The 26,835-nt window shown below is 37.5% G+C and overlaps 1 protein-coding gene across 1 annotated transcript in view; it reads left to right on the top strand.

Annotated features, from left to right (window-relative positions):
• Positions 1-3,865: 3,865 nt before the first annotated feature.
• The window catches only part of si:dkey-225n22.4 (collagen alpha-1(XXI) chain), a 62,346-nt gene continuing 39,376 nt past the window's right edge, over positions 3,866-26,835 (top strand). The window contains exons 1-9 of the mRNA XM_038309471.1: positions 3,866-3,945; positions 14,785-14,902; positions 15,028-15,164; positions 15,393-15,512; positions 17,441-17,557; positions 17,751-17,937; positions 18,746-18,911; positions 19,003-19,225; positions 26,248-26,421. Coding sequence (XP_038165399.1) covers positions 14,824-14,902; positions 15,028-15,164; positions 15,393-15,512; positions 17,441-17,557; positions 17,751-17,937; positions 18,746-18,911; positions 19,003-19,225; positions 26,248-26,421 — 1,203 coding nt within the window. The 5' untranslated portion in view covers positions 3,866-3,945; positions 14,785-14,823. The remainder of the gene's footprint in view (positions 3,946-14,784; positions 14,903-15,027; positions 15,165-15,392; positions 15,513-17,440; positions 17,558-17,750; positions 17,938-18,745; positions 18,912-19,002; positions 19,226-26,247; positions 26,422-26,835) is intronic.

Below are 26,835 nucleotides of genomic sequence, written 5' to 3'. Positions count from 1 at the left end.
CTGTATACTATTATAAATATCTAAGACAATGCTGCCCCCTAGAGGAAAACAAACAGAATGAATAGGCAGCTGGTTGGACATGGAGTCGGTCTTTAAACATAGTAATTTCGATATAAAATATAAGCTTTTTCTTTTTAATAGATAATCAGAACTATGCAAACTGTCTGAATGATGCAGACTCACAGAAAAAAGTCACATTTGCTGATATAAATACATCAAAACAATGTTGTAGAATCTGAGGCACATTTAGAAGCTAAAGTAGATTCCCATCCTACTAACAGTAATTTATGTTAGAAACCATGACAATAAGAAAAGTCTTAATAAGTCAGTCCTTTCCAATAGGACTTTTAAGGGAAGTGAATAAAATTACCACTGAACTCCAGTAGAGGGCAGTGACACACCAGGCTTCTACAGTGCAGGATTCTGACTGCTGAACTTATAAAATTAGCACCCTTTCAATTTGGTTTGGTTATTTTGTCTTTTAGCGATCGGTCTATGCTGCAAAAATCATCTAGAAATAAGTCAACGTTTCTTAAACCAAGTTTATTTACTCTTGATTTGAGTTGGTAAATAAGATGATTTGCCAATCAAAACTAGTATTTTTACTCTTATAATAAGATAATCAAATAATATGCAATGGAAATAAGACCATGCAGTTGCTTTTTCTTATTTTAAATGTAAATTGTCTTGTTCAATTGGCAAAGTGTCTCACTTACCTAAATTCAAGAAAAAACGCACTACTTTAATATTAAAATGCATTAATTCCGAAAAGAAATAATTAATTTAAATCTTGAAAATAATTGTTTAAATATAGAGATGATGGAAGTCCCAAGTTCACCTCAAACTGTTTCGGGTCTTAATTTAGGTACGTAGCCCAATAACTTCAGCTGATTCATCTTATATAAATATCCAGGATCATAAGCGCATTTTACCATAACCTAGAAGTCAGAGTTTTTGCCCAATTGTGCTGGTTTTCCCTAAATTGTGTATTAGATAGCGTAATCTAGTATTTTGGTACAAACTTTAAACTCCCTGGGCTGGTTTTAAACGTTCTGCTGTGTGTTGGGACCCCTAACCGACACAGAAGTTGGGATTTATGACATAAAAGAAGAAGGGGTTGCAAGGCTTTACGGCAGGAGGTTACGTTAATCCATTCTTTGGTTTAAACCTAACCCAATATGCTGTAATGATTGAAAACAGAGGAGTATTCAAGGTAAGACAGACAGTAGGATAATTCAAAAGTGTTTATAAAAAAAAAAACAGGTCTGCAGTCGCAGCGGCTAAGGCGTCTATCACAGGAAACTCTGGTTTAACAGTGCAGTCCGTGTCCAGACCACATGGTTGGATCCAGCCAGTGGGTTGCCAACAAAATGCAGAGGGCGCCGCCCAGAGTGTCCCAGATGCTGCAGCCTCAGGAGAAAATGCAGGAGTCCCAAGCTAGCTCAGGCAAACAGATCAGAACAGGAACAGGCTGCTTCAGTGTTCCAGGAGTCTAAAGGAAGTTCAGGCAAACCATTCAGATGGAAACAGACAGGCTCAGTGGTTGAGAGGCAGAACAGGTCAGGATCAGGAAATCAGAAACTCTAAGGTACGCCAAAACCCTCTAACCACTGACACCCAAGAACGAGAGAATCTGGGTCTGATAACCGAATGCAAGCAGTCATCATAACCCGGGCAGAGTTGGACAGGTGAATGGAATGAATAATAAGCCAGCAATCAGTGCCAAGATCATGACATGTTCAAATCCATCAGCAAACCCTACTGTCTGCATTGTTCTATATGTAGCCTATAAGTTTAACAACCAGAGACCAAACGATGTCATCGTGCCCATGAACATCAGAAACAGATTGAGTACAAGAGGAAGCCCTAGGGAATCCATGTAGTACAATCATTTAGATTGAATTCAGTATGGAGCTAAATTGGGGCCATAAACTTAAACTTCATCAGAAAAATAAATGATTCTGAAAAATAATTTGATTTGGAAACTAGAAAATCAAAATGAACTGAAAATAAATGTATCAAACAGATTCTTTGTTTTCCAGTTTCAAAACTGGTGCCCCCTAAGTGTCGGGGCGGGACTTGAATGACATGGGTCATTAAATAATGACTGACAGCTTTAGAAGCCTAAAGGAAACAGCACAGGTGTTGCATTCAGGAACACTGGAAACCAGAAATGTCTTTACAACAGAACCAATTTTCTATGTCTGTGGGATTGGATCTATTTGAAAAATTCATGCATCGAAGCTGTCAGTCATCCTTTAACGCCCCATGTCATCTTGGTCCCAAGAGGAGGGACCAGCAAAAAAAATTTAATCTTAAAAAAACACTAACCTGGAAATAATTTTTAAACATTTCTTTTCAGCATCACACCCTTTTTTAGTTACTAAAAAGTGTTTTTAAACAAATTTAATGGCCCCTGTCCAGCTAAATAATTGGCAACCGATGAAATGCTTCAAACAACATGATTGCAAGTCTTTTGGAAATCCACAAAATGTGTGGAATAACCAGTCACCTGGGATGGTTTGTAGAGACCTGGTATAATGTTCCAAGACCTAAGAAAAAGGCAGAGGTTGGTCCTTTAGAGCAATGATTCCCAACCGGGGGTACACATACCCCTAGTGGTCTGCAGGTGCATTGCAATGGGTACATAAAAGTATCTTATTTATTAGTTTGTAAATTAAAATAGGGCTGGGATCAGTTTTACTTAGTGAAGACCTAATTGAAAAACAAGCTTTTATCAACCAAAAAAAAAAGCTTTTATTATATGTGTGAGTTCACCTGCAGCTTTGACACACATTCAAACCAAGCAGAGGAACAGACTGCATGTAGAGAACAGCCTGGGATCTGCTGGTTTTCACACGGATCTATAGGAGATCATCAAAGCAGCTCAGGTGTTTTGATGAAAACAAAGTAAAACTAATCAAGTCAGTCTGAATACAATTTCTGTTCTGCATTTTGTTCCAAATTCATCAAGTTTAAATGTGATTATAAGGGAGTTTGTCAGAGGAGCTCCAGTTTTAGAAATACAGGTTTATAATATCAATTTATTTGCATTTATTGTGTTCCTTCCTAACTTCCAGGCAACAAATTTATGTTTGTTTGTTTTTTAATCGAGATGGAAAGCATAAAATGCCTAAGAATAAAATGCTCAAATGAAATAAAACTGTTATTTTACGTTCCACTTTTGGACAATCATCAATACTTTTGACTGGGGGGGGCTCATGGTAAGACAAAATGCCCAAAGGGGAACACAGGTCTAAAATGTTTGGGAACAATTGCTTTATAGAATCCTAGGAGACCAAGACGTGTAACAAGAAAACATGTCTGAAACAACAAGACTCACTCAAAACCCAGAGCTGTATTGAGTTTCAGCAACAGGTTCCATCTTTTTAATCAGTAAGCGTGACATCCACACGCATCCAACATGCGGCGCAGAAGCTGTTTCATGTCTTGCCGAGGAATTTCTTATCCTGTAATTAAATGCAACCCCTGAGCAGCTGTGGAGAAAATCTGCTCTCTGTTAAAATAAAGCCACATGCCCTACACAGGTTATCACATAACTACCGTTAAATCATTGATTTCTCCCCACATCAGCCTCTTATCTCAATAAAAGAGCTCATGCAGACAGACTAACCCAACGCTCAGTTTTTGTTGTTGTTTTTTATTCATTTGGTGGAAAACCTTCACACCTTTTTAAAGAAACACTTCTGAGGATTTGGACGTCTGTGGTTTCTCCACACAGGAGCGTGTGCAGGTTTCCACATAGGTTCCACACTGGTCTATGTTGTGTCACCCTCTGTGGCGGAGCAGGCCACAGTTTACAAAGGCAGGCCCCTGCCACTCCCACCACTCCCTCTGCCAACCAGAGAGAGAGAGGACAGGACTGCTCTCCTTCCACCTTCTGCTTCCACAGTGGCATTCATCACTGCAGCTGCACAAGAGAAGGTAAGGCCTTTATTACTGGGACTTAGAACACAGAGTCTCTCCAATCAGAGTTCATGTTGGTGATCAGTCTTGGTTCTTTTATGGTTCTTTTTGCAAATGTTTCCATGATGGAGGTTAGAAGGTCAGCCATGGGGACAGCAGCTAAACATACAGGACGCTCTGTGATTATGGTTCAGAAAGGGCTTTGGGTTTGGAGCAAAGGCTCCGGTTCCTGTCTGAGTCTTTTCTGGCATTTGGATGCCGTCCTGTTAGATGAGTCTGTTTCCTGAAATAACTTCTAATTACAGCGTGAATGTGATGAAGGATGCTTTTCAGGATGGTCCTAGGACCATCTCTGCTCTCCTCTGTAGCAGTCATCGATCAGGCTGGGATTTTGGAGGATCGTTTTTTTAGTTTATTTCAACAGCAATAATTCACAGCAACTCAAAGTACTTTGCAGAAAAAATGCAATCAATCGATCAGACAAATTAGTTATGTTTTCTGATCTGCAAAAAAGGATAAAAATTAATAAAAAAGTCTTGAAATCAGCACCTTTCCTTCTGTTCCAAGCAAGTAAATAAGATGATTTCCCAACTGAAGAAGAATTTTTCCCTTGAAAAAAGAATTGTACATAATATGGACTTCAAAGAAGTTGTCTTTTGTCTTCTGATTTTAAAAGAATAGGATCTTATTCCACTAGCAGATAGGCTCTGTTACCTGCTCCATTCAAGGGAAAATAAACTGATAAAAAAAAAAAAAAAAAAAAAATCACTTGCACGAAAAAAGAAAGTATGAAAGTCATTTTTTCTTGAAGTAAGTGTATTTTTCCCTTTTTAAACAAGAAAATGTTGCTAACAGAATAGGATGAGTCATGTTAAAAAAAAACAATTGTTATCTTATTTACACTGCATAACACTAAACACTCTTAACTACCTGCTCAAAGTAAAGGAAGATGCTCTTATTTAAAAAGAAACAAACTTATTTTTAGATCAGATTCAGCCTTTAGGGTAATTTTCTTCAATTACTTCCTAAAACAGATTTTCTTTTAGTTTTTTGCTCCAAACATCTTCCCTTCCATTCTGACTGGCTTCCCTGTCCCTGCTAAAAAACAAAAACAAAACAAAACACTCCCAAAGAATGATGCAGCCTCCTCTCTGTTTTAGGGTGAAAGCTCGGTGGTAGTTCTCATCCACAAACAGGGTTTTGCATGTAAGGAAAATGCTACGTGCATTTTAACTGTGTCCCCTACATTAAAAAAAGAATACAGCGCCTACATAAATACATTTATGATTTTATTAAGTTTAATTGAAAATAACTACTTTCAATAAGTTAAAGGGATTCGTTTTATCAAACTATAAGAAAGGAAAGATTTTAATACCGCTTTTCAGATTCAGGTTCTTTTCTTCCATTTTTTTTCACTGCTGGTTTCTCTGTGTAGAGTCTGGATTTAGATGACATGGGGTGTTTAATGAAGACCGACACCTCAGACAAAATATTTCCAAGTGTCGCATTCAGGAACTATGGGAATTAAAATGTCTTTAAAACGATGAAGCATGGCATTTTTATTAAAATCAGTCACTTGAACATAGGATTTTTATTATGTTTGAAAAACTTTTCAAGTTCCGATTAGTTACTGAATGCAATACTAGGGGGCCAATCTTCAGAATGGCTGTCAATCACAATCTGATAAACCATTGCCCCATTTACACTACCCTTTGGAAAATGTGCTGAGAACGGTCCGAGCACGGTAACCGAGATAACTGTTGAGTCTAAATGTAACGCAACTGAACTAGACTGTGCCAAATACAACTAAACCGCGCTAAATCTAGTACTACAGCAGTGGCTCAGTTCTTAGATAACAAAGAGCGCCTGAGCAGACGGCGTCTTCTCCTATTTATAGTCAGCTGACTAATTTTGCAGGTTTTCCAGTGCTTCCAGCTTTGCAATTCACAGATGTCTTCACCTGTTCACAACATGAACTTCTTCTCAGCCTATTAACACTAAATGGCATCAAAAGATTGTGGTGCGATCTGGGATGATGCTGAGACCGAGCCTCTCATGGAAATTTGTCTGGAAGATACTATTCAGGCACATAAAGTTCCTGAATATTATGGGCACCCCGATTTGTTTTAGTTTTCATAATTCCCGCCTTGAGAGCTGTAGTATCATGGCCCGCAGATAGGAGGCAAGGAGCCGTGCTAGCGTGACGTGTAAATGGTCATAAGAACCAAGCTTGGCACGGTTAACTGATCCAAGCTCGGTCTGAACTTGGCACAGATCAGTTTCAGAGGGGGAGTGTAAATGGGGTACATGTCATCTGTCACACCCCAGCATCGAGGGAACATCGCTGAAACTGGAAAAAAAATGTAATCTAAAGTCTGAATTTGAAAAGTAGATGTAAAGATTTCTTTCCAGTTAAAAAAAAAGCTCTTTTTTGTATTTTAAATACATTTCAAATTTTTAAATATTTTTTTTCTGTTTTTCTTTTAATTTTTTTCAATTTTTAAAATAATGAGTTGGATCAAACTTTATGGCAACAATTTAACACCATATGAGGAAATCACCCAGAAGTTTCAAAGCAGAAATCTGGAAAACAGGTTTTGAAATGAATGCAATTCATTAAAACTCAATCTCACGAAATAAAAATATGAAAAGTAAAAAAAATAAGTAAAATAAAAAAAAAAAAAAAATTAAATCACACAAAATATATCTAAAAAAGAAAATTGTAAAAACAGATGTTCATTTTTTGCACACACTATAAATTATTCTCAAAACCTTGTTTTTTTATTGAGAAGTTCTAATAATATTGGAACAAATTCCTCTCCATAGAATTATCCGTTGCCAATTGAGCGTGGTAAAAGTCTTTTATATAAAATCCTAACGACATTTTTTGCCTCATGTAACAACATGAACAAGTTTAGCAGGTATGAACACATTTCCAGGAAACTAAAAATATCAAACTAAAACTTTGTGAAAACAGCTGCAGTGTTGATCCACCATGGACGCCTGTAGTTCAGTCTCATCTCTGTCAAACAAGGCAGTAAATGTAAGCAGCATTTCCAGCTCTGCTATTTGTAGACTGGGTCCTTTTTTTTAATATAATGATTGAGAGCAATCCCTCCAGCATCTGCTCACAAGGATTGCTGTGTGATCCTGCAGAGGCAGCTGATGTGGTCAGCGGGCCGCGCTTCATGGTTTTCCAGATGTAGGGTTGGGCTTTAGAGGAATCCTGTTTCAGAAGCCACCGCGCCACACATATGTGTCCCTAATGAATAATGAAAAAATGAAGCACCGTGGTGGAGACCTACTGGAGTGAGGGGCGTGTGGAGACTCTGCTGCTATACTTAGAGACCGGTTCTTTATAAATAGCTCAATTTTAGCTCTCTATTTATCTTTGAAGAACCACTGGCTAAAAAAATTTAAGTATGCAGGAAGGATGTATGTAGCTAAATTGGGGCCATAAAGTTTGTCCAAAAACATTGTTTTTGTAACTGAAAGAAAAACCCAAAATATTTGAATCCCAAAAAAAATCTTTCAAAACTGAAAAAAAACCATTTGAAACACGCTTCCTGGTTCCCACAGTTCCTGAATGCAACAAAAAATATCAGAAAGTAGAAGAAAAAAAGTTTAAAGGTATAGTGGAGGGTGTTCTTTTTCTGGGTGGATCTTTAAAATAAGTGGTCCTCTTAATTGTCAATCATTCTGGTGATATGTTTACATAAGGCCGTCCTACGTGCTCGTCCCCATTTTCACATTCTGGTGGTGAGTCTGACCCTGGAAAAAATGCAAATCTTCTTTTAGAAAGTAAGCTTTTATGACACATGCAGACAGCATCTGTTAAACAGAATGTGCACGAGTAGAAATGGACTTGTGCACGCTCTTACACTTGTTTAATAGGCGTTCCCTTTAGAAGGGGGTACAGGGTTGTGCATGTGCTTTACTTTTTTTAAAGTGGAGAGGGCAAGTCTTTTCAAAAATTCGCAAAAATCCTCCACTATACCTTTAACCTGCTCTTATTGATTCAAAGATGCTTTTCAGTTAAAAATATTTTTTTATGTTTTTGAACAATTTTATGTACCCAGTTTAGCTCCATACACTCATCTAAGACCGAGACCGAGGGATCAGGAGTTTGAAACAAAAGAAGAACTTGAATAGAAGATTTAATTATTTCTTTTTTATTTAAAATCTTTTTTTTATATTTTTAATACATTTTTTTGTCAGTTGCACTTTTTTTTCAATTTTAAAAATCAATGCTTTAAGAACACTTTATTGTTCTAATTTAGCTCCATATGAAAAGAGGTAAATAAGGATGTTACTTCGAAATCAAGATAAAATAATTAGGCAAGGCAAGGCAAGGCAAATTTATTTGTATAGCACAATTCAGTACAAAGACAATGCAAAGTGCTTTACCTGATTAAAATACAGGAAGATAAAACAGAATCAAAGCAAGTAGGAAAAAAAATACATAAAAAATAAATAAAATAAAATAAAAAATGCAGAAAAAAAAGTTTTTTAAAAACAGTTGGATTAAAGAAAATATGTTTTAGTTGAACTGTTTAACTAGAACAGTCGAAGGCAATCCTAAACAAATGTGTTTTTAGTCTTGATTTAAAGGAGCTCAGGCTTTCCGCACTTTTACATTAGCAAGATTACATTTTAAACTGGCAGTTTAGTAAAACTATCATTCCTGATAAGGCTGTCTTGATGTGTATTGCCAGAAGTTGGCTGTATATTTCCTTAATAAAATAATACTAAAAAAAAACCCCATAAAGTCTATGTTCATCCTTCATGTTATCAGGTCAAAGTCTTGCTCTCTCTCTCTTAGCCTCAATGAAAAGCATAAGTGTGTAAATATGTTCCATAGATGGTTTCCTTACCTCTCTTGCTTTCCTCTGACTTCACATTTCACAGCATTTAAATCTCCGCCCCTCTGTGACATCATCATGTTAGATATGGTAATTTACTCGCAGTAAACAAACCGTTTTGTGTTTCCAGCAAACCCAAGGCAATCAAGTTTAAAATCAGCTGAGCTCCATCACCGTCCAGTTCCTCTTAAACTTTTCCAAATCTCCAGGAACCGTCATGAAACATCTACCTGCTGCTTTACAATCAAACCGGAAACTTTCCCTGTTTTAATGGCAGATTGTGTTTTTTTTCGGGGTGGTTACTTAGGATAACACTTTATGTTAAACCGATTTCTAAAGCAGTGGAAAACTCCAGCGCATCAATGAAATGTGTCCCTGTGTATTTTGGTGCTAAACATACAGAACAAACATTTACAGAGAGGACCTTATTTAGAGTGGCAACCACAGGGACTGGAACCAGCAGCTGTGAGGCTGACAGACACTCTGGAGATGTAACGCGTCTCAGTTAGCTGTGGCTCTACTTAGCAAACACTTGGATTTTTTTGAAGGATCATCAAAGACGGATCATCTTTAGTTTTTTTTTCCATTTGCTGCAACCAATAAGGAAGAAAACAAGAAACACATTTTAGAAATCATAATTTGGATGAAAGGAGGGTCTATTGTGCCATAGATGGACCTCAGAAACCTGTATCTGTTGCCGACAGCTGATATTTCTAGCTGCTCAATTATGAACTCAGGTTTTTGTATAAAGGGATCATGCACAATTAATACAAGCATTAAAAAAAAACAACAAGCTACTCCCCATGCACATTTGAAACCTTTTACACCTCCAGATTTAGTACCACCAGACTCCAATATGTCACCTCAGAGTCAATGTTCCTTCCTTAAGGCCATGGCTTGCTGTTGCAGACTGTCCACTATCCATATGCATACATATATCTATAAAGCCTCTTTTTCACTGAGGTTAGCGCGTTTAACACATATTTTTGAAACATGGGTCGACCCGCTAACAATCGGCATTTGGCTTCCTTCCTAATGGCTGGGTGTAGCCCCTCGATGGCAGCTGTGTGGACTCTGGTGGCTGTGTGTGTCTGGTGACGCCATCACGCTGGGTTAGCATTGATGATGTCACCAGTGCAACAAAAAGTCACTTAAGTAAATAATGTAGAGCAACATGTAAGGAAGCCAGAGCGTAGTCAGTGTGCTTTATTGTTTTGCTCAATTATTCGTCCGAATCCCTCTCACCAGAGCTGCTCCACGTTTATCGAATGTAAAAAGAATTGTTTCAGTTTATTAGGTCAGAAGCAACTGGCACGGTGTACTGACGTCTTGTGTTAAATGGTGTTATGTAATTTAGCAGATCAACCTGGTGTTATCACAGCATGCCGATCAGATTTTAACAAGGGTTGCTTGCCGTTTCGTTTGACCTGTGTTGACACATGTCAGTGAGCTGTTCCCACTGCCACTAATAGCCTATTGCTCTCGGGTTTAAAATGTTTTTTTCAGCCAATGGGAAATTGATTGATTGATTGATTGATTCAATTGATCTCACAGTTGAGAAATATACTCGTTACATCCGCTCAAATAGTCAAGGAAGAAGAAGAAGGTACCAAAGGAAGAAAAAGATGCATGGGATATATACAGTATATACAGTGCGTCCACATAGGACAGCAACAGCAGTTTTGTTCGTTTTTGTTTTTTTTCGAGGGTATAAGTATCTTTATAGCTCCATATATACTGCTGATCACGTCTGGCCTTGTTTTATATGAGACCTTGGAATGACCATGTCGACTCTTTAGCTGCGAATAACAGAACAAACTGGCAATACTATACATGAACGTATAGAACAAAATCTATGCTTGTTGATTTCAACTGTAATCAACCAAAGGATCCAGACTGAAACACAATGTGTACTTATGTTTTTTAAGACCAAATAAAAGACATTTCACCTGAAAAATATATTGTACCATGTCCTCAAACCGTTTCCTTTACCCAATGCCTTTTTCTCGTCTTCTTCTCTGATAAATTGACCCAACAGTATATTTCCATTGCATGTGCTTCGCCCACCATGTTTGTTTACGACAAACTCACGTTTGGCGAGATTTCTGGGGGACAGTTAAATGTCTCTCAATTGGTCTCTGTACAACCTTTGCATGTGTTTTTGTTTTATCTATTGTTTGTATTTGCAGCACATTTGCATGTCTAGATCTAAGGGCTTCCATAAAAGGACATAATAGGAGTGTCTGACTTTTATTTTTATTATTTAAAAACGGATCCCGGGTAAATTTGGGTGTTATGTGAAGGAATTAAGGGAAAATATTGTTTAAGGAGATCAGCAGAGGTTTCAGTGTCTTGGATGGACGTCATGGATGCTTCATTCTTTACCAACACACTGTAGCCCTCACTGCCTTGTTTGTGTTTGGGTCTTCACATCCAGCATGGTTATTTTCTCTGGCCTGACCTTGTGGTTGCTGGAACCAAGTGTGTCCTGAAAAAAGGAGAATGGAATGAGTTGTGTAGAAATTACACTTCTGCTCTATTATGGACCACATGGCACAAGATGAAAACTCACTGAAGCACTTTAAAAGAGGAGGGGACGACCCATAGCAGGGGCAACAAAGAAGAAACTGAGCCTAACTCAGCATTTATATAATCACTGTAGAGATCAGATATAGTTTGTTAAAATAAAAGAAAATCTTTTTCATCCTTTACGCTTCTAATGTTTACTCTTTATGTAAGAGTCGATGCCACAGGTGCACATTGTCTACAAGAAGGTCCAGCTGAGCCGGTAATTCTAAATGGTAAATGGCATGTACTTATATAGCGCCCTTATTCAAGTTAGGAGACTTGACCAAGGCGCTTTACACTACATTCATTCACCCATTCACGCACACACTCACACACTGATGGTGGCAAGCTACATTGTAGCCACAGCTGCCCTGGGGCTCACTGACAGAAGCGGGGCTGCCGTACACTGGCGCCACCGGGCCCTCTAACCACCATCAGTAGACAATGCAGGTGAAGTGTCTTGCCCAAGGACACAACGACACTGAAAGTCTGAGTCGGGGCTTGAACCGTCAACCCCTTGATTTCAGGGCAAACTCCTACATCCAACGCCACTGTCGCCCTCATTCTAAGGGAATTCAACAACTGCTTCTTGTTTTTTTATGCCTAATTTGAAAAAACAAAAACAACAAAACAAATAAATGGCAGCTTATATGACAATTTATGTTTGCAATAACTTGGAAGGCAAAGAAAAGCTTTATTAATGCTATTATTTCTGCCACGTGGATTTGAAGTACTGTGAACAATAACCAAATTTACTTCAAAGGCTAACAAAAAAAAAGGAAAAGACAGATGATTTATGGGTATTTATTTTAGCGTCATTATGCTGAAAGGAGTGTAAGAAGCCATCTGTAAAAAACATGAACAAACACTAAACCTCCTACAGAAAGAAGCCATATGTCTAAATGGCAGCATGAGTGACGTCTATGGCTCTGCTAGTTTGATTGATCTCACTTCAGCTTATAAACCTGTGGAATCTCTTAACCATATTCAGAAGGGCTTCGGGTAACACCTCAAAAACTTTTAAAATATAAGAGATGAACTACCAATGCATTTGCTAGCAACACAGACATTGGAGTTCATGTCTCTGACTTAGAGTGGTTCAGGCTAGCTCTATAGTAATGCTGCTATAGGCTTAAACTGCTGGAGGACTTAAGGACCCCTTTTCATCATTAAGCTACATTCTATCACTTTTCTCCCTTTCGCCCAGTACTTTTTAGTTCAACCCCTAAAATCACGCTAAAGAGAAATTAAACCTGGCTGCTCCCATCATCACCTGTGAATATATTGATGGAGTGGGGCCTATTTTTCATTGCTTAGAAATAGATATGGAGCGACACTGGCATCTGATGCAGGAGTTTACCCTAACACTGAAGGGTTATTGGGTCAAGCCTCAGCTCCTGCTTTCAATGTCATTGTGTCTTTGGGTAAGAAACTTCACCCGCATTGCATATTAATGGTGGCTGCACCTGTGTAACCTGACTCCGCCAGATGGATTTGCTCCGCATATCCATCTGGAAACCTTTTGTTGAAGTAATTTTGGGAAGGGGTGAAAATACTGGTTAGCTGATTGGCCTATGTTGGTGATAGACGGGCCAAATAAACCAATCAGATCAACGAAGCATATGACATACTAACAGACGAAAAGGAGCCAATTGATAGATCAAACTCTTGCTGAAACCAGTCGGGAGAAGAGCAAAAACATCTTTTCCTCTGAGAAAAGCCTCCAGAGCAGTGTTTTGCTCTTCTTTCAGTGAAGAAATACTCTGTAATTCCGATAAAACTTGCTCGATAGCCACGCTGACGCTAGTTTCATCGCCTGAAGCCGCCATGTTCTTTAGACTGAACTGTCACGCTTCTCGTTGCGTCACACCTCAACCCGCCTCAAAGCCAACGCTGATTGGACGTTCGTTTGGTGAACGGCTCCAAATTTTCTTTAACGGAGAGTCTCCAGACTGATCTGCGAGTGAAACAAAGCTCGTGAGATCAGGATGGTCTCACGAGGCTAGCACCTGTGTGTGGCAGCCTCGCTTCTGTCAGTGAGCCCCAACGTATCTGTGGCTACAATGGAACTTGCAACCCTCAGTGTGAGGGTAAATGGATGAAAATACTGAATGTAGTGTACAGAAATTTGGTCAAGTTTCCTGACTTGAAAAAGGGTAATACATTCATGCCATTTACCATGGACTAAACCTTTACTGTGAATAACTGTATGCTCTGGCAGTTCTGGATGAAATTTACAAAGGGGCCGAGGTGGGACCGGTGTGTATTTTATCGGGGTACAGGACAAAGGCGTAACAAACACAGACCAAGAGCACATGGTTTAGTAAAATATAGGAGCAAAAAAGGTTGCAAATCCCTGAATTACATGTGAAAACTGTGATCCCATCTTAATACAGCTGACTGTAATTTCTAAATAATTGTTAAATTAGGTACTTGAGGCAAAATATTGAATTGAGTAACAGTCTCTGTTGTCGCAGCACATACTATAAGATTCTGCCTAGAGTTACACTGCAAAAACCGGTGTAAATAAGTAAAAATTTCTTAGGGAAGTGCATTTTCTCTTAATTCCAGACTTTAAATAAGATCTTCTGCCAAAGGAATCATCATCTTTTACCTTATGATAAGATAAGTAGATATGATGGTCTTGAAATTCGATAATGTTTCTTTTGTGCCTTTTGTTAAGCTAAAGTCATCTTATTCTACAGGAAAACATTTTTTAACTAACTGCCCAAATCAAGGGAAAATACACTTAATTATACTAAAATTAGAAATACTTGAATTTCAATTTTTACAGTGTATGTTTTCAGTAAAGGGGCCTTAGCATGGGCCAGGACTTGTGTTATAGGGGTGCTGAACCCTGTCTAGAACTACCCGTGCTTTCTTTTATTCCTTTGACATAAAAATGGCTCAGAGCTCATCCACCTGGCCACTTCTTCCTCACACAGAGCCACCCACTGAGCTAGTTTACTGATACTTTTCTAACATAGAAAGTATTTATAGATTGTTTCTTATTTTTTGTTCATCTTGTATGTCTGCTTCTGACTCCTTTAACCCCAGTTGGCCTCAGCAGATGGCCGCTCACACTGAGCCTGGTTCTGCTGGAAGTTTCTTCCTGTTCAAAGGGAGTTTTTCCTCTCCACTGTATCCGCATGTATGCTGGGGTTAATGGATTGCTGATGAGTTAATGACAAAATACAAGCGATAATCTACTGTCGACACATGCTCATCCAGAAGGAGCGTCTCCTGCAAGTCAATGACTGGATGCTATCAACTAGTTTTCCTAGAATAGAAAACTTAACCAATCAGAAGCGAGGACCTGATTGATTTGTCTCTGTAAAGTACTTGAGATCAAATGTGTTGTGATTTAGAGATATATAAATAAACTGAATACACTAAAAGAAAATGATTTCATCCTCTTTTAAACCAGGTTGGACTTAGCAGAGGACGGACACTTATCCACAGAAGCATGTTGCTGTGGTCAGTATGGAGTTTTTTGTTACTTCTGACCACAGTGGACGCTGTGGAGGATGAAGATGTCCGAGCAGGTATGGCAGGAAGCTGTTACACCCTGCAGTTAGAGAAACTGAAACACACTGGAGATTTGTTAAATGAAGCGTTTGCTTAATTTGATAGATTTTTCTTTTTTGTATGTCCTTCTCTGTGTCCTCAGGGTGCAGCACAGCAGTAAATGACCTGGTGTATATTGTCGATGGTTCTTGGAGTGTTGGCATGGAGGACTTTGACACAGCCAAGCAATGGCTAATCAACATCAGCAGCCAGTTTGATATCAGCCTTTACTATACGCAGGTAAAGCTAGTCCCATTTTATTAGATATGGAAACTAAATCATGTAATTGTTTGACATATTTTTGCTTTGCAGCAATACAATCTGATGAGCTGTGAGAATTTAACAACAAAAAATTGAGACTCATTTGAGACGAAACAAGATCTTGACTATGCTTCTACCAAACTGAAGTGCAAAATTTGAAAACAAGATGCTTTGAATTGAAATAATTTGATGTGTTCCGTGCTGTAGGTGGGTGTGGTTCAGTACAGCGACACACCTCGGTTGGAGATCCCCCTAGGGAGTCACTCCAGCGGAGCCCAGCTCATCCAGGCCATTCGCAGCATTAACTACATGGGAGGAAACACACAGGTAAGCTAGAAGGCTTGTTTCTCCCTCCATTGATCCAATAACCTGTCCTTTGTAGTGTTTTTCTTAGAAAGACAAGGAAGTATATAATATAATATAATATATAATATAATATAATATAATATAATATAATATAATATAATATAATATAATATAATATAATATAATATAATATAATATAATAGAATAGAATAGAATAGAATAGAATAGAATAGAATAGAAAAAAAAGGATTTCTTTCAGTGATGGATTTCTTCTTCACCCCTCATTCATAAAGGCCTAATTAAGTGATTACATAATTAATCTGTTAGTTATGCAATCACTAATCAATTTTGAAATTATTGCACTAGAATTGCACAGCTTTAATTGGCTGCATAGAGAAGTAGCTCTTCTAGCTTAATTCTGATTTTCTTTTTTGAGAGAACTTCATTTCCTTTGCTTGTAGATTAAAGTTTCCTTTTTTTATTGCTTATTTTTAGCTCTGGTTTAATTTGCTTCGCAGCTGAAAGGTTTTTGATGATCATTTTATTTTGTTTGGACATTTTCTCATGATTTGCAAACCAAAGTTTAATCATTAACTCATTAGCTCCCATCATTTAAAAAGCTGAAATAATGCTTCAATTACTTCTGCAAGTCTCAGCTGAGTTGCTAAGGAGGGACAGAGGATTCAGAACACGAGAAAGGAGAAGAGAGTGGATAAGAAATACAAACCATCACTTCCATCAATCCTGTGGGAATATGAGATCTTTAGGAAACTAGTAAGAAGCACTCAAAGCCCTAGCAAGGATTCAGCCAGAATATATATTGGATGTAGTATTATGTGTTTCACTGAAACATGGCTGCAGGATAGTACTGCTGCTTTGTTTTAAAAATCAACTGTCCCACAGGCCTCCAGAGTTCTTCTCTTATTAAGGATCTTGGTACCAAACCTGTCCGTTGAGGTTGATGGAGAAGTACGCTGTGTCTTTGGTGAAGCTGTTCAGTAAAAAAAAATTTTTTATTGAGGCCTTTACAGAAGAGCTGAAGTTAAAGTGAGATTTTAAAAAAACGCACAGATTTTTCCTAAAAAAGTGGCTTTTGAAGGAAAGCTTTCCTGGTGTCAAATACATGGGCATACCGGTAATTGTGTTCCACACCTTTAAGAACTTAATGAACAAAAAAAAACTAACTAAAAACCATATTATGTTATTTCAAAGATCGTCTGTAACTGATGTTTTTTTTTTTTTAAGGCTGATGTGTTGCAAATAGGAGATTTGAGCAGAGATGAGTTCTTGTTGATTTAATAAAAAACTGAGGCAGACATTCAAAAATGCAAAATACAAAGAACCAATTAACCACAAAGCATCAGGGAAAACTCAGGTGAGGAGCCAGAGAAGAGGAAGCAACTAACAACAAGAAGGAACCAGCACTGAGTGACTGCAGAGGTGGAGTATATATGGGGAACAGAACAAAGGATGGGCTGATGAAAACTAAAGATGAGTCCCAAAAGGGGAGAACCATGATGTTGATATAGATTATTTTGATACCTGTTTAATTAATCCCCATCGAGTGCTGGCAATGTTTTTGGCTCAATTCTTAAAAAAATGACAACGATAAATCTTTATTCAACTACAAAGGAACTATTTATTAAAAAATCTAACTATGCATTAACAGTGGATAACAAATAGTGGGATTTACAATGGATTTGCTTTATAATATGTCAAGGCATGGCTGCTGAATGCACTAATGAACTGGTAAACACATGAAATAAACCCACTAATATCTGACAAAAACATTTGCCACCTGATGTGATGTCACAAATTACCTTTCCCTGCACATCATATTGTTTAAAATGCACTGTTTGTAATGTTTCAAGCTATGAAAAAGTTAAAATGTAGTGTTTTCTTTTACAAAGTAAGTCACTTTAACAATATTTCCTGATTTTTGTATGCAGACTGGCAGGGCCATCAAGTTTGCTGTGGACCACGTATTCCCAGCCTCCCAGCGGGCCAGCCAAGTCAAGAACAGAATCGCAGTGGTTGTCACCGACGGCAAATCACAGGATGATGTGGTAAATTCAGCGCTGCCTTTGTCTCCACTTAGTTTTTATTCACTCATGTTTCTGTGAGTCGGCCTGTATAATAGTAGCTGTGCAACATTGCCTAAAAAGTTATCCCAAGATGGTTCTATGAACTAACTATAGCAATAAAACTAAAGGATGATCAAACAGAACTTTTACACCTAAAGTTGTATTTGTTCCTCAGGTGGATGCAAGTATGGAGGCACGAGCTCAGGGTATTACCGTATTTGCTGTCGGAGTTGGGAGTGAGATCACCACCTCAGAACTGATATCTATCGCCAATAAGCCGTCGTCTACGTATGTCCTCTATGCTGAGGATTACACCACTATCGACCGCCTCAGAGACTCCATGGAGCAGAAACTGTGTGAAGGTTACAATACATTTTAAAGCATTTTAAAGCTTTTTATTCTCATGATATATCATTAGCATTTTAGATATTGATATTTATAAGAATTTAAGGCCATTTATTTAATCAGCATCACTATTTCAACATTTTCAACAAACATCCTTCTCTCCAGATAACAATGCAGAATAAAAAAATTAAAAAGACTAATTTTGAATCTAGGTCAGTAGATGATAGTAATGTTGACAGTAGTGACACGTCAAAATATTACTGTTTTTACATCTTTTGGTTGTTTAAGATAAAAATATAATTATTTGATTCCCTAATTAACTTCTTTAGTGTATTAACATTATTAACCATTTTAATTAAGCAATTCAATTGATTTAACATAGAAACTAATGCTAATTGGATGCAGAAAATAAGAAAACATTAAGTAAAATAAAAAGGTTTCTATAGATGTTACACTTTCCTGTTGGTTAATTAATACATTCCAAAGAAGTTGATTTAATAAATTCCTTTGTTTGGACAAATCTATTTAGCATTGTTCTAAAAGTAAACAAAACTGAAAAAAATAAAATGAAATAAACTGTAACATAGTGAACAGTCAGACAATTTGGGACTGTTAGGTTAAACTATCAAGCCTAAAAAGCTTAACTTGCATGTATTATTTGACATTTGATGATTTTTTACCCTACTGTAAGTTCTAAATCATGGGTTAAAACAAAGTTAGGATTGTAAATAAGTTAAGAACTTGAGTCTTGACGTGTGGTTGCAACTATTATGGCATATTATGAGGTGCTGAATATATGGATTACTTCATGTCCTTTCTATTCAGAATCTGTTTGCCCCACAAGAATCCCAGTCGCATCTCGTGATGAGAAGGGCTTTGAGCTGCTGCTGGGCATGAACATTCAGAAGAAAGCCAAGAAGATCGCCGGCTCTCTTGTTTCTGAGACAGCCTACGCTCTAACTACCTCCACAGACATTACTGAGAACACCAGGTACGAAACTGTCTAAATGGTCTGCTCATTTAATAACAATGAAGAATTATCATGTAAGAGTTTTAACACTTTTGCTCCATTTTTTAAACAGAGATATATTCCCAGAAGGTCTTCCTCCATCGTATGTGTTTGTTGCCACTATACGTCTGAAGGGGACCTCAAGCAAATTAATATTTGACCTATGGAGGATTTTGGCAAAGAGTAAGGAAATCCAGGCTGCAGTAACACTAAATGGAAAAGACCAGTCTGTCATCTTCGTTACCACCAGCGTGAGCGGAAAAGAGCAAAGAGTCGTCTTCAAAACAGGCTTTAAGGTTAGTGTGAAGACCGGTAGGTAAGAACTTAGAAGCAGGAAGTTCAGCACCATGAAGGAGTGACTGGATATCATTAAGTGTCTCTTTCACAGCAACAAAGCGATATGTTTATAAAATGTAATCAGATCATCTATAGTGCCACAAATGGAAATGTTTGTAATATTTTACCAAGTCACATTCTTTGAGAGGCAAAACCACACTGGAAAAAAAAATCGAAATTTAGATGAATAATTTTTTCATAAAATAATTGCATTTGTTCTTGAATTGAGAAAATAAAAGAGACGTTTTGCCAGTGGAGCAAGACAATTAACATTTAAAATAAGAAAACACAGTTTCATTGTATTATTTTAAGTGCATTGTATCTAAATATCTTTTTTTATCTCATTTACCAACTCATATTAAGGGTAAATACAAGTAATTTTTACTCATTTCTAGATTGTTTTTCCAGTGCAGGTCAGAGGAAAGTAAATTGATCTAAATTTGTCAAATTAAGTGTATTTCCCCTTAATTTGAGTAGATAAATAAGATGATCTGCCTCTTAAAATAAGATAATTAGATAATATGCACTTGAAATAAAACAAAGCAAATGTTTTTTTCTTATTTTAAAATTTTATTGTCTTGGTCCATCTGCAAAGTGTCTCATTTACCTCCTGAAATTCTAGGGGAAAAAAACACTTATTTTAAGATATAATGACTTGGTTAGAATTAATTTTTTCATTGCAAGTCAAATCTCAAGTCCAGAAAAAATGACTTAAAGATTTTATTACTAAGTCTACAACATCTACTCTACCTCTATACCTGCAGTGTGGTAGATTAAACCAACTGAGAGGCTTTCTGTGACACTAGTTTTAATTGTCTCTCCCAAAGCTGCAGGGAGACACATTTCACTATAAAATATCTGATGCAGTGGGTAGTATTGATTGCGGATTGAGATTTAAGTAACTGATCTCATTTGCAGCAACATTTGGGGTAAAAACTTAGCCAAGTATGATGAGCAAATCCTAAATAACTGCTAGTGCCATCCCTCAATAAGTGTAAGACAGCCCAAATTCCCCCTTGTTTGAGCCCTGTCCTGATACGATTCATGTTTTCTCCTCCTCTGCTCTCCAGAAAAAGAATTCTAACCTCCAAAATCATAATATTATCTATGAGTAGGCCAGCAAAGGACTTGTGGCTGTTATGCCAATAGCCACTTTGGGTTGCCATAAAACTGTTCATCCTACTGCCAGAAAAGAGCCATTAGACTACCACTGGGTCAGTGGCATACAAAGCTGCTAATACTGTTTTCCAGCCAGAGACACTGGGGGGGGGGGACGATAGACCCCTCAAAGGTCACATAAACACACAAATCACATCACAGGGACTTAGAAAAGGAAATATTAAGGTGAAAATGTTATTTAGTACTTCTCTCTAGTGAAAGAGTGTTTGTATTTACAGCACTGTCAAATAACATCACATCTTTAGAACATCTTTATATCCCACAAGCCGAGCAGCCACACTTTACAACCTTCCAATGTCAAGCTTTGGGAAGATGAACCACAAGTTCATTGCTTGTTTGCTTTACAAACAAGCCATGGTGTTGTTTGTAGAAGACCTCGGTCAAATATTGTTAGAAATAGAGGAAATGCCTGGAAGGGAACGGATAAAGTCGGATTTTAATGGTGGGACTAACAGTCAATGGAAACGGTTGAGAACCAATCAACTAACTTTGAATGTAACGGATAAAAGAAAAGCTTTTGCAGCAGTCAATTTTTTATAGCTTTAAATCCACCTCATCTGGGACATTACAAAGCTTGGTTGCAGTCTTGACCGTCACAAAATAGGACCACTGGGAAAATTCTGGAGCTAGGGGTAACGCAGATGTGCTCCTGCCCCTACCGCAGACACTCTGCCGCAGACAGGAGGCCTCTGATTGGTCAAATCTACATCTACTCTACTCTATCCGTATTTCCTGTTTGGTACCTTACCGGCTTGTTTTGTTTTGACCGCCATTGTGGGAAAACGACTCGTGAAGATGGAGCAGCTAGAAGAACGAGGCAGCCGAGAACGCTGGGACCCTTTTTCCACCTGGATCCCCGCTCTTTTTGGCCCTCATGTACCTCCGTTGCCGCACAAACTTGCCCCCACTTCCTCACCGCCTTGGCTGTATCTAGACCCACAGCTAGTTCCTGATTGGCCCTCTGGTGTTGTGGCGTGGAATAACATAGAACAGACCACACTTCAATATAACCAGCCCTTAAGTCAGTCTGCCTACCCAGGCTAGGTGAATCCAGCTACACCACTAGCTTCACAATCACAGCTGCATAAAGGAACTTCATGGTTATTTGTTAATCTCAGAGCAATGAATAAACTGTTTTTTGATAAGCATCAGGCTCAATAGTAAGTGGGTGTAATAGTCATTAACTAGAAGGCCAGTTAACCTTTCTTGTTCCACAAAGACGTCTTACCTCTTATCCAAATTACCCTTTAATTTCTCATAATTGGGTTTGGAGCTCTTGCCATGTAAATTGTTTGTTTTGCAAAACAGAATCTGATAGTGTTGCTGGACTTATGACACAATCTCTGTGTCCATAGCTCTTGTACACTTGTGTACTAATCATTTAATCCAAATCTACCATTGTTACTGGGGGTTTAATTTGTGCAGTCATACAAGGGTGTTTAAACAACCAGCATTTAAGTTCCAATTAGCGCTACGTTCTGCCCGGACAACCTTGGGTGTTCGAAAATCTCCAGGAAATGACTTCCTGCTGTGTTAATTTGTTTGGGGAATGAAACAATATCCCTGACTTGTTTTATCAGATCTAAAACTTGCAGAGTTTGTAGTTTTGGCAAAGCAAAAATACAGCATGCTCTGAGTCAGCTAGCTAAGCACCTGGTACAGGGAAACCAAATGTTCCCAATAGCCCAAAGTTGTTTATTTGGCAGCACATGGATGTGAACTTAATTGGCGTCCTCTTAATTATCCGACCCACCAATTGCAACTATAACTGCTTCTAGTCTTCTGGGAAGGTTTTTACGCAGGGTTAAGGTTGGCAGTCATCTCTGCAGACCAGTCAAGTTTTTCACAAAACCTTTTCAAGTTTTGTTTTTATGGACTTTTTTCATTGATCAGTTTTGTTGGAAAATAAAGAGGAGATCTTATGAAGTTGGAAACATTGAATTAACCTCAATATGTTGGTATATTGAACTATTAGGATTTTCACTGGAAATCCTACAAACTTCAACCAATAGATATTAACTGAAGCTTAATACCTATGCTAATGTAAAAGGAACATCAAGTTTGCAGGAAGTTAAAAACCACTTAGCACCAGAAAGACAAATTAAATTTTTGTGAAATAAAAAGTAAAAGTTTTGTTCTACTAACTATTAACCACAAATATTTTACCAATCGACATTTAGTACTTGGAAAATTTCACACCTGTACTTATCATCATCACATCATGGAAATCCTCGATACATATTTTGGAAAGAACATCTTTTAGCCGCTACAGTAGTGACGTGGGATCTCAGGCACCATTGCATTGAGTCATGCCAAAAAAAGCAGTGGGATTCTAAGGTCGATTAATATTCCTCTATCCCTGTCTTGTGACTCCCTAACAAAGTATCCGACCTGTAAATGTGAATGTAGAAAATCATATTTAATTTGAAACTTAAGAAATAAAGCACATTTATTGCAGATATAAAGATCCTTAACACAGCGGAGGACCATTAATCCTGGTTTAAACTGATGATTATATGCTATTGGTGTGTATGCTGAATAATTTGTAAATTTTATCAAGAATTCTGAGATAAGTTTTACAATAATGCCGCAATCAAGTGAGGCAGACCTGGAGCCTAGTGGATGAAAACAGCACTACAAAAAAACAATCTAGAGATAAGTAAAAATTACATAAATTAACCCTGTAATGCCAAATGTATCGTATCGTTTTGCGTCTGACACCTTTTGCATAATTTAATGGTAAAAACTTTGCTCAAAATCCTATTGTATACAATCAGATATACCTGATAACAGAGGGCAGAAGACTACACAAAAAATAATCTTGACTTATCGCATAGTAATAAATTATTAATATGAAAAATGTATTTCTGTTTTTTCTTTTTACATATTTTGTTAAAAGGCCAAATAAGGAATTCAAACCAAAAAAAAGTAATTTTCTGTTTTGTTTTATTCTTGGATCGGGCTTTAAAGGGTTAAGTGTATTTACCCTTAATTTGAGTAGGTAAATAAGACGATTTGCCAATGGAATGAGTATTTTTACTCTTAAAATAAGCTAATTATATTATATGTGCTTGAAATAAGACAATGCAATTGTTCTTTCTATTTTAAATGTAAATTATCTTGGTCCATTGTCAAAGTGTCTCAATAACCTCCTCAATTAGAGAACAAATGCACTTGTCTTAGGAAAAAAATGACTGATCTAGATCTAAATTTTTTGCAGTGAGGAGTGCTGGGAGAGATGTTCCAAAGATTGATTTGGCTTCCACTTTTCACCATAGTGGGCATTTACTGTATCAGGCCAGTTAATATCAAGAAAGCCCTGCTGTCATAAAAACAGGTGCTCTCAAGTTTGCAGCCCAATAATAGTGTTTAAATACCAGAAGACCAAAGTCTTCACCAGCTACATCCTGTTCCAATTGTAATTTTGACATAGACCACACTTTTCTTTTGTACTTCCTATAGTAATTTTAAGAAATTACATTTTTGGAAATTTCTATATTTGTAACTGTTTTTACTGTATGTTTTTAATGTGGACCCCAGGAAGACTAGCTGTTAGCCATGGCAACAGCTAATGGGGATCCTTAATAAAATTACAATTACCCCACAGTGGTGCAGTTGGTAGCACTGCTGCCTTGCAGCACCCCGAGTTTCGATTCCTGCATGTAGTTTGCATGTTCTCCCTGATCATGCGTGGGTTCTCTCCAGGTACTCCTGCTTCCTCTCACAGTCCAAAAACAGGACTGTTAGGTTAATTGTCTTCTCTAAATTCTCCTTAGGTGTGTGTGTGAATGGTTGTTTGTCCTGTTTGTATCTGTGTTGCGACTGGCGGCCTGTCCAGGGTGGACCCCGCCTATCGCCCATTGACAGCTGGAGATAGGCACCAGCACCCCTCGCAAACCCTAAGCGTGACAGAAAATGGATGGATGGATTTTGAAAAACAAGGAGATTTATTAACCCAAATAAATTAATGTATTAATGAGTCCAACACTGGAAAAATGATCTAAAAATAAGTTAAAGTTTCCTTAAATTAAGTGTATTTACCCTTAATCTGAGTAGGTAAATGAGATAGTTTGCCAATGGAATGAGTATTTTTACACTTAACATAAGATAATTAGATAAAAAGCACTTGAAATGAGACAATGAAATAGTATTTTCTTATTCTAAATGTAAATTGTCTTGTTCCATTGGCAAAATGTCTCTTTGACCTCCTCAATCCAAGAACAAATGCACTTATTTTAAGATAGAAATTACTTGTCTAGATTTCCATTTTTTCCAGTGAATTCTTAAAAAAAAAAAGAAGATGGTTGAAATAGTGGCAGATTCTAAGAGAGATAAAAGAGCCTTAGAAGCACAACCATCTTCACAGCATTTACACAACATATTAATGAAAAGAGCAACAAATGCCTAACATCACCATTTAATCTTTAATGCATGTCCCGGAAATTAAGTTTGATCAAAATATAAGGATAAGTAACATGGGTGTGACTATCATGAACGGTAAAGATTTTTAGAAAACTGAGCACATGGCGCCTGCAGGGGCATGAATTCACTTTTATTGCAGTTGATTGTTTATCCTCACAATTTACTGAAAGAATTAATGCAGCTCAGGAGTTTTCGACTGATGCAACTGGATCTGATAGGCAAATTAATAAATAATCAGCAGATATATTCATTAGGCATTAGACTGAAACCTTTTTTTAAACTGGAAAAAAACTGAAACATATCTTAAAACAAAATACATAAATATATGAAACCAGAAGATATTTTTGCAAAGATTCAAAACTGAAATAAATATTTTTGTTAAACTGTCAGTCATCATTAGTCCCACCCCCAAAACTGAGGGGGGACCAGCCTAAAAAAGGAAAAAAAATGAATTTCAAAAGTATAGCTTTAAACATTTCTTACATTATTTTCAGTTTAAAAGCAATGTTTTGAAACAAACCTTATGGCCCTGACTTAGCTGCAGAGAAGAGACACATTTAAAAACAAAATGCAGATTCTGAAAAATGTAAACATCTACGGCGGCTAATGTTGTATAATGTCATACATTATTTCTCCAATATTAAGTCTCCGCTCTGAATGTAACCGCTGCAGATGTAAAAATAGCAGCTGGTTAGACATATTGTCCTGTCATGTTCAATTCTCTGTCAAGGCCGTGAAGGTGGAATGTGACAGAAGTCAGGAAGATGCTCAAAGAAAATTCTTCTTCTCAACCACCTCCACGGTGGAAACGGGTCTGCAGAAGTGTAGCTGTTGGAGCGCAGCTCTGTTTTGATGGCAGCACGGAGTAAAAACGCCTGTTGCACTTGCCAAGTCGATTTTTTCCCCCTAAATGCAGCCCTAACTGTCCACTGTGAGGAACAGGGCAGCACTCATGTGGAATTTGTATTTAAACATGTTTGATCAAACCCTGCTTGACGTGACACCATGCATAAGCCTGTCATTTGGAAATGATGGTCTAATCCAAACCAAACAGCGGCGGCTGTGTTTCCTCCTCCCTCTCTATGTTTCAGGAAGAGGTTTGTGATGGAAAATAGAAGAAGGTTTTGGTCCTAATGGCTCACTGGTTAAAATGATTTGCAGCTCATTTTGGGAAAACACACATTGGTGGACTTGTAAACAAAGATGAAACACGTGCATACAGCCAACAACAACAGAAGGAAGACCGAGAAAATGAACATGCAGGATGATTGTTTCCACATCAGACGAGCAGTGAACGAGCAGACGGTCAACACCTTTAATGGACCATTAAGGATAATCAGGGAATAATGGAGACATTTGTCTCATTCTTGTCCTTTCACAGGATCTGTATGACGGGAAATGGCATCAGCTGAAGCTTCTGGTGAGGCCACAGCGGGTCGTCGGTTACCTCGACGATCAAATGGTCCAAGACTTCCTGCTGAAGCCTGTGGAGTCCATTTACATAAACGGGAAGACACAGGTGTCAAAGAGGCGGGGGGCACATGTCACCGTGCCGGTATGTAAGCAGCTTTATTAGTTTCTTTTATTTATTTATTTTTATTAATAAGTAAAAAAAAATAAAAATAAAATATATATATATATATATATATATATATATATATGTAGACTTATTATTTTACATGTCATAGATGGATTTTTATCACTATACAGATCTGTATGTGTGCCTCTCCTTCATTATTGTATCATAAAAAAATACATTAAAGTAATTACAGTCTGTATTTAATTAATCCCAACGACATCTTTTTGGTTAAAAAAATCAATCTTGCGCCTAAATTATTAAATAAACAAAACATGTGAAACAACACAAAAATTTACTGTTTTAATCAAATTTTTTAAATCAATTTAACCATCAGTTTGGTTGAGAGTTACAGTTGTTTTATTATTACTCTTTTTATAATCACCTTATATT

Source organism: Cyprinodon tularosa, unplaced genomic scaffold, assembly GCF_016077235.1.
Source record: "Cyprinodon tularosa strain WSP-4 unplaced genomic scaffold, ASM1607723v1 ctg660, whole genome shotgun sequence".
NCBI classification, from domain to species: Eukaryota; Metazoa; Chordata; class Actinopteri; order Cyprinodontiformes; family Cyprinodontidae; genus Cyprinodon; species Cyprinodon tularosa.
Note: the sequence above shows the minus strand (reverse complement) of the source record. Positions and strands in the feature narration are given on the sequence as shown.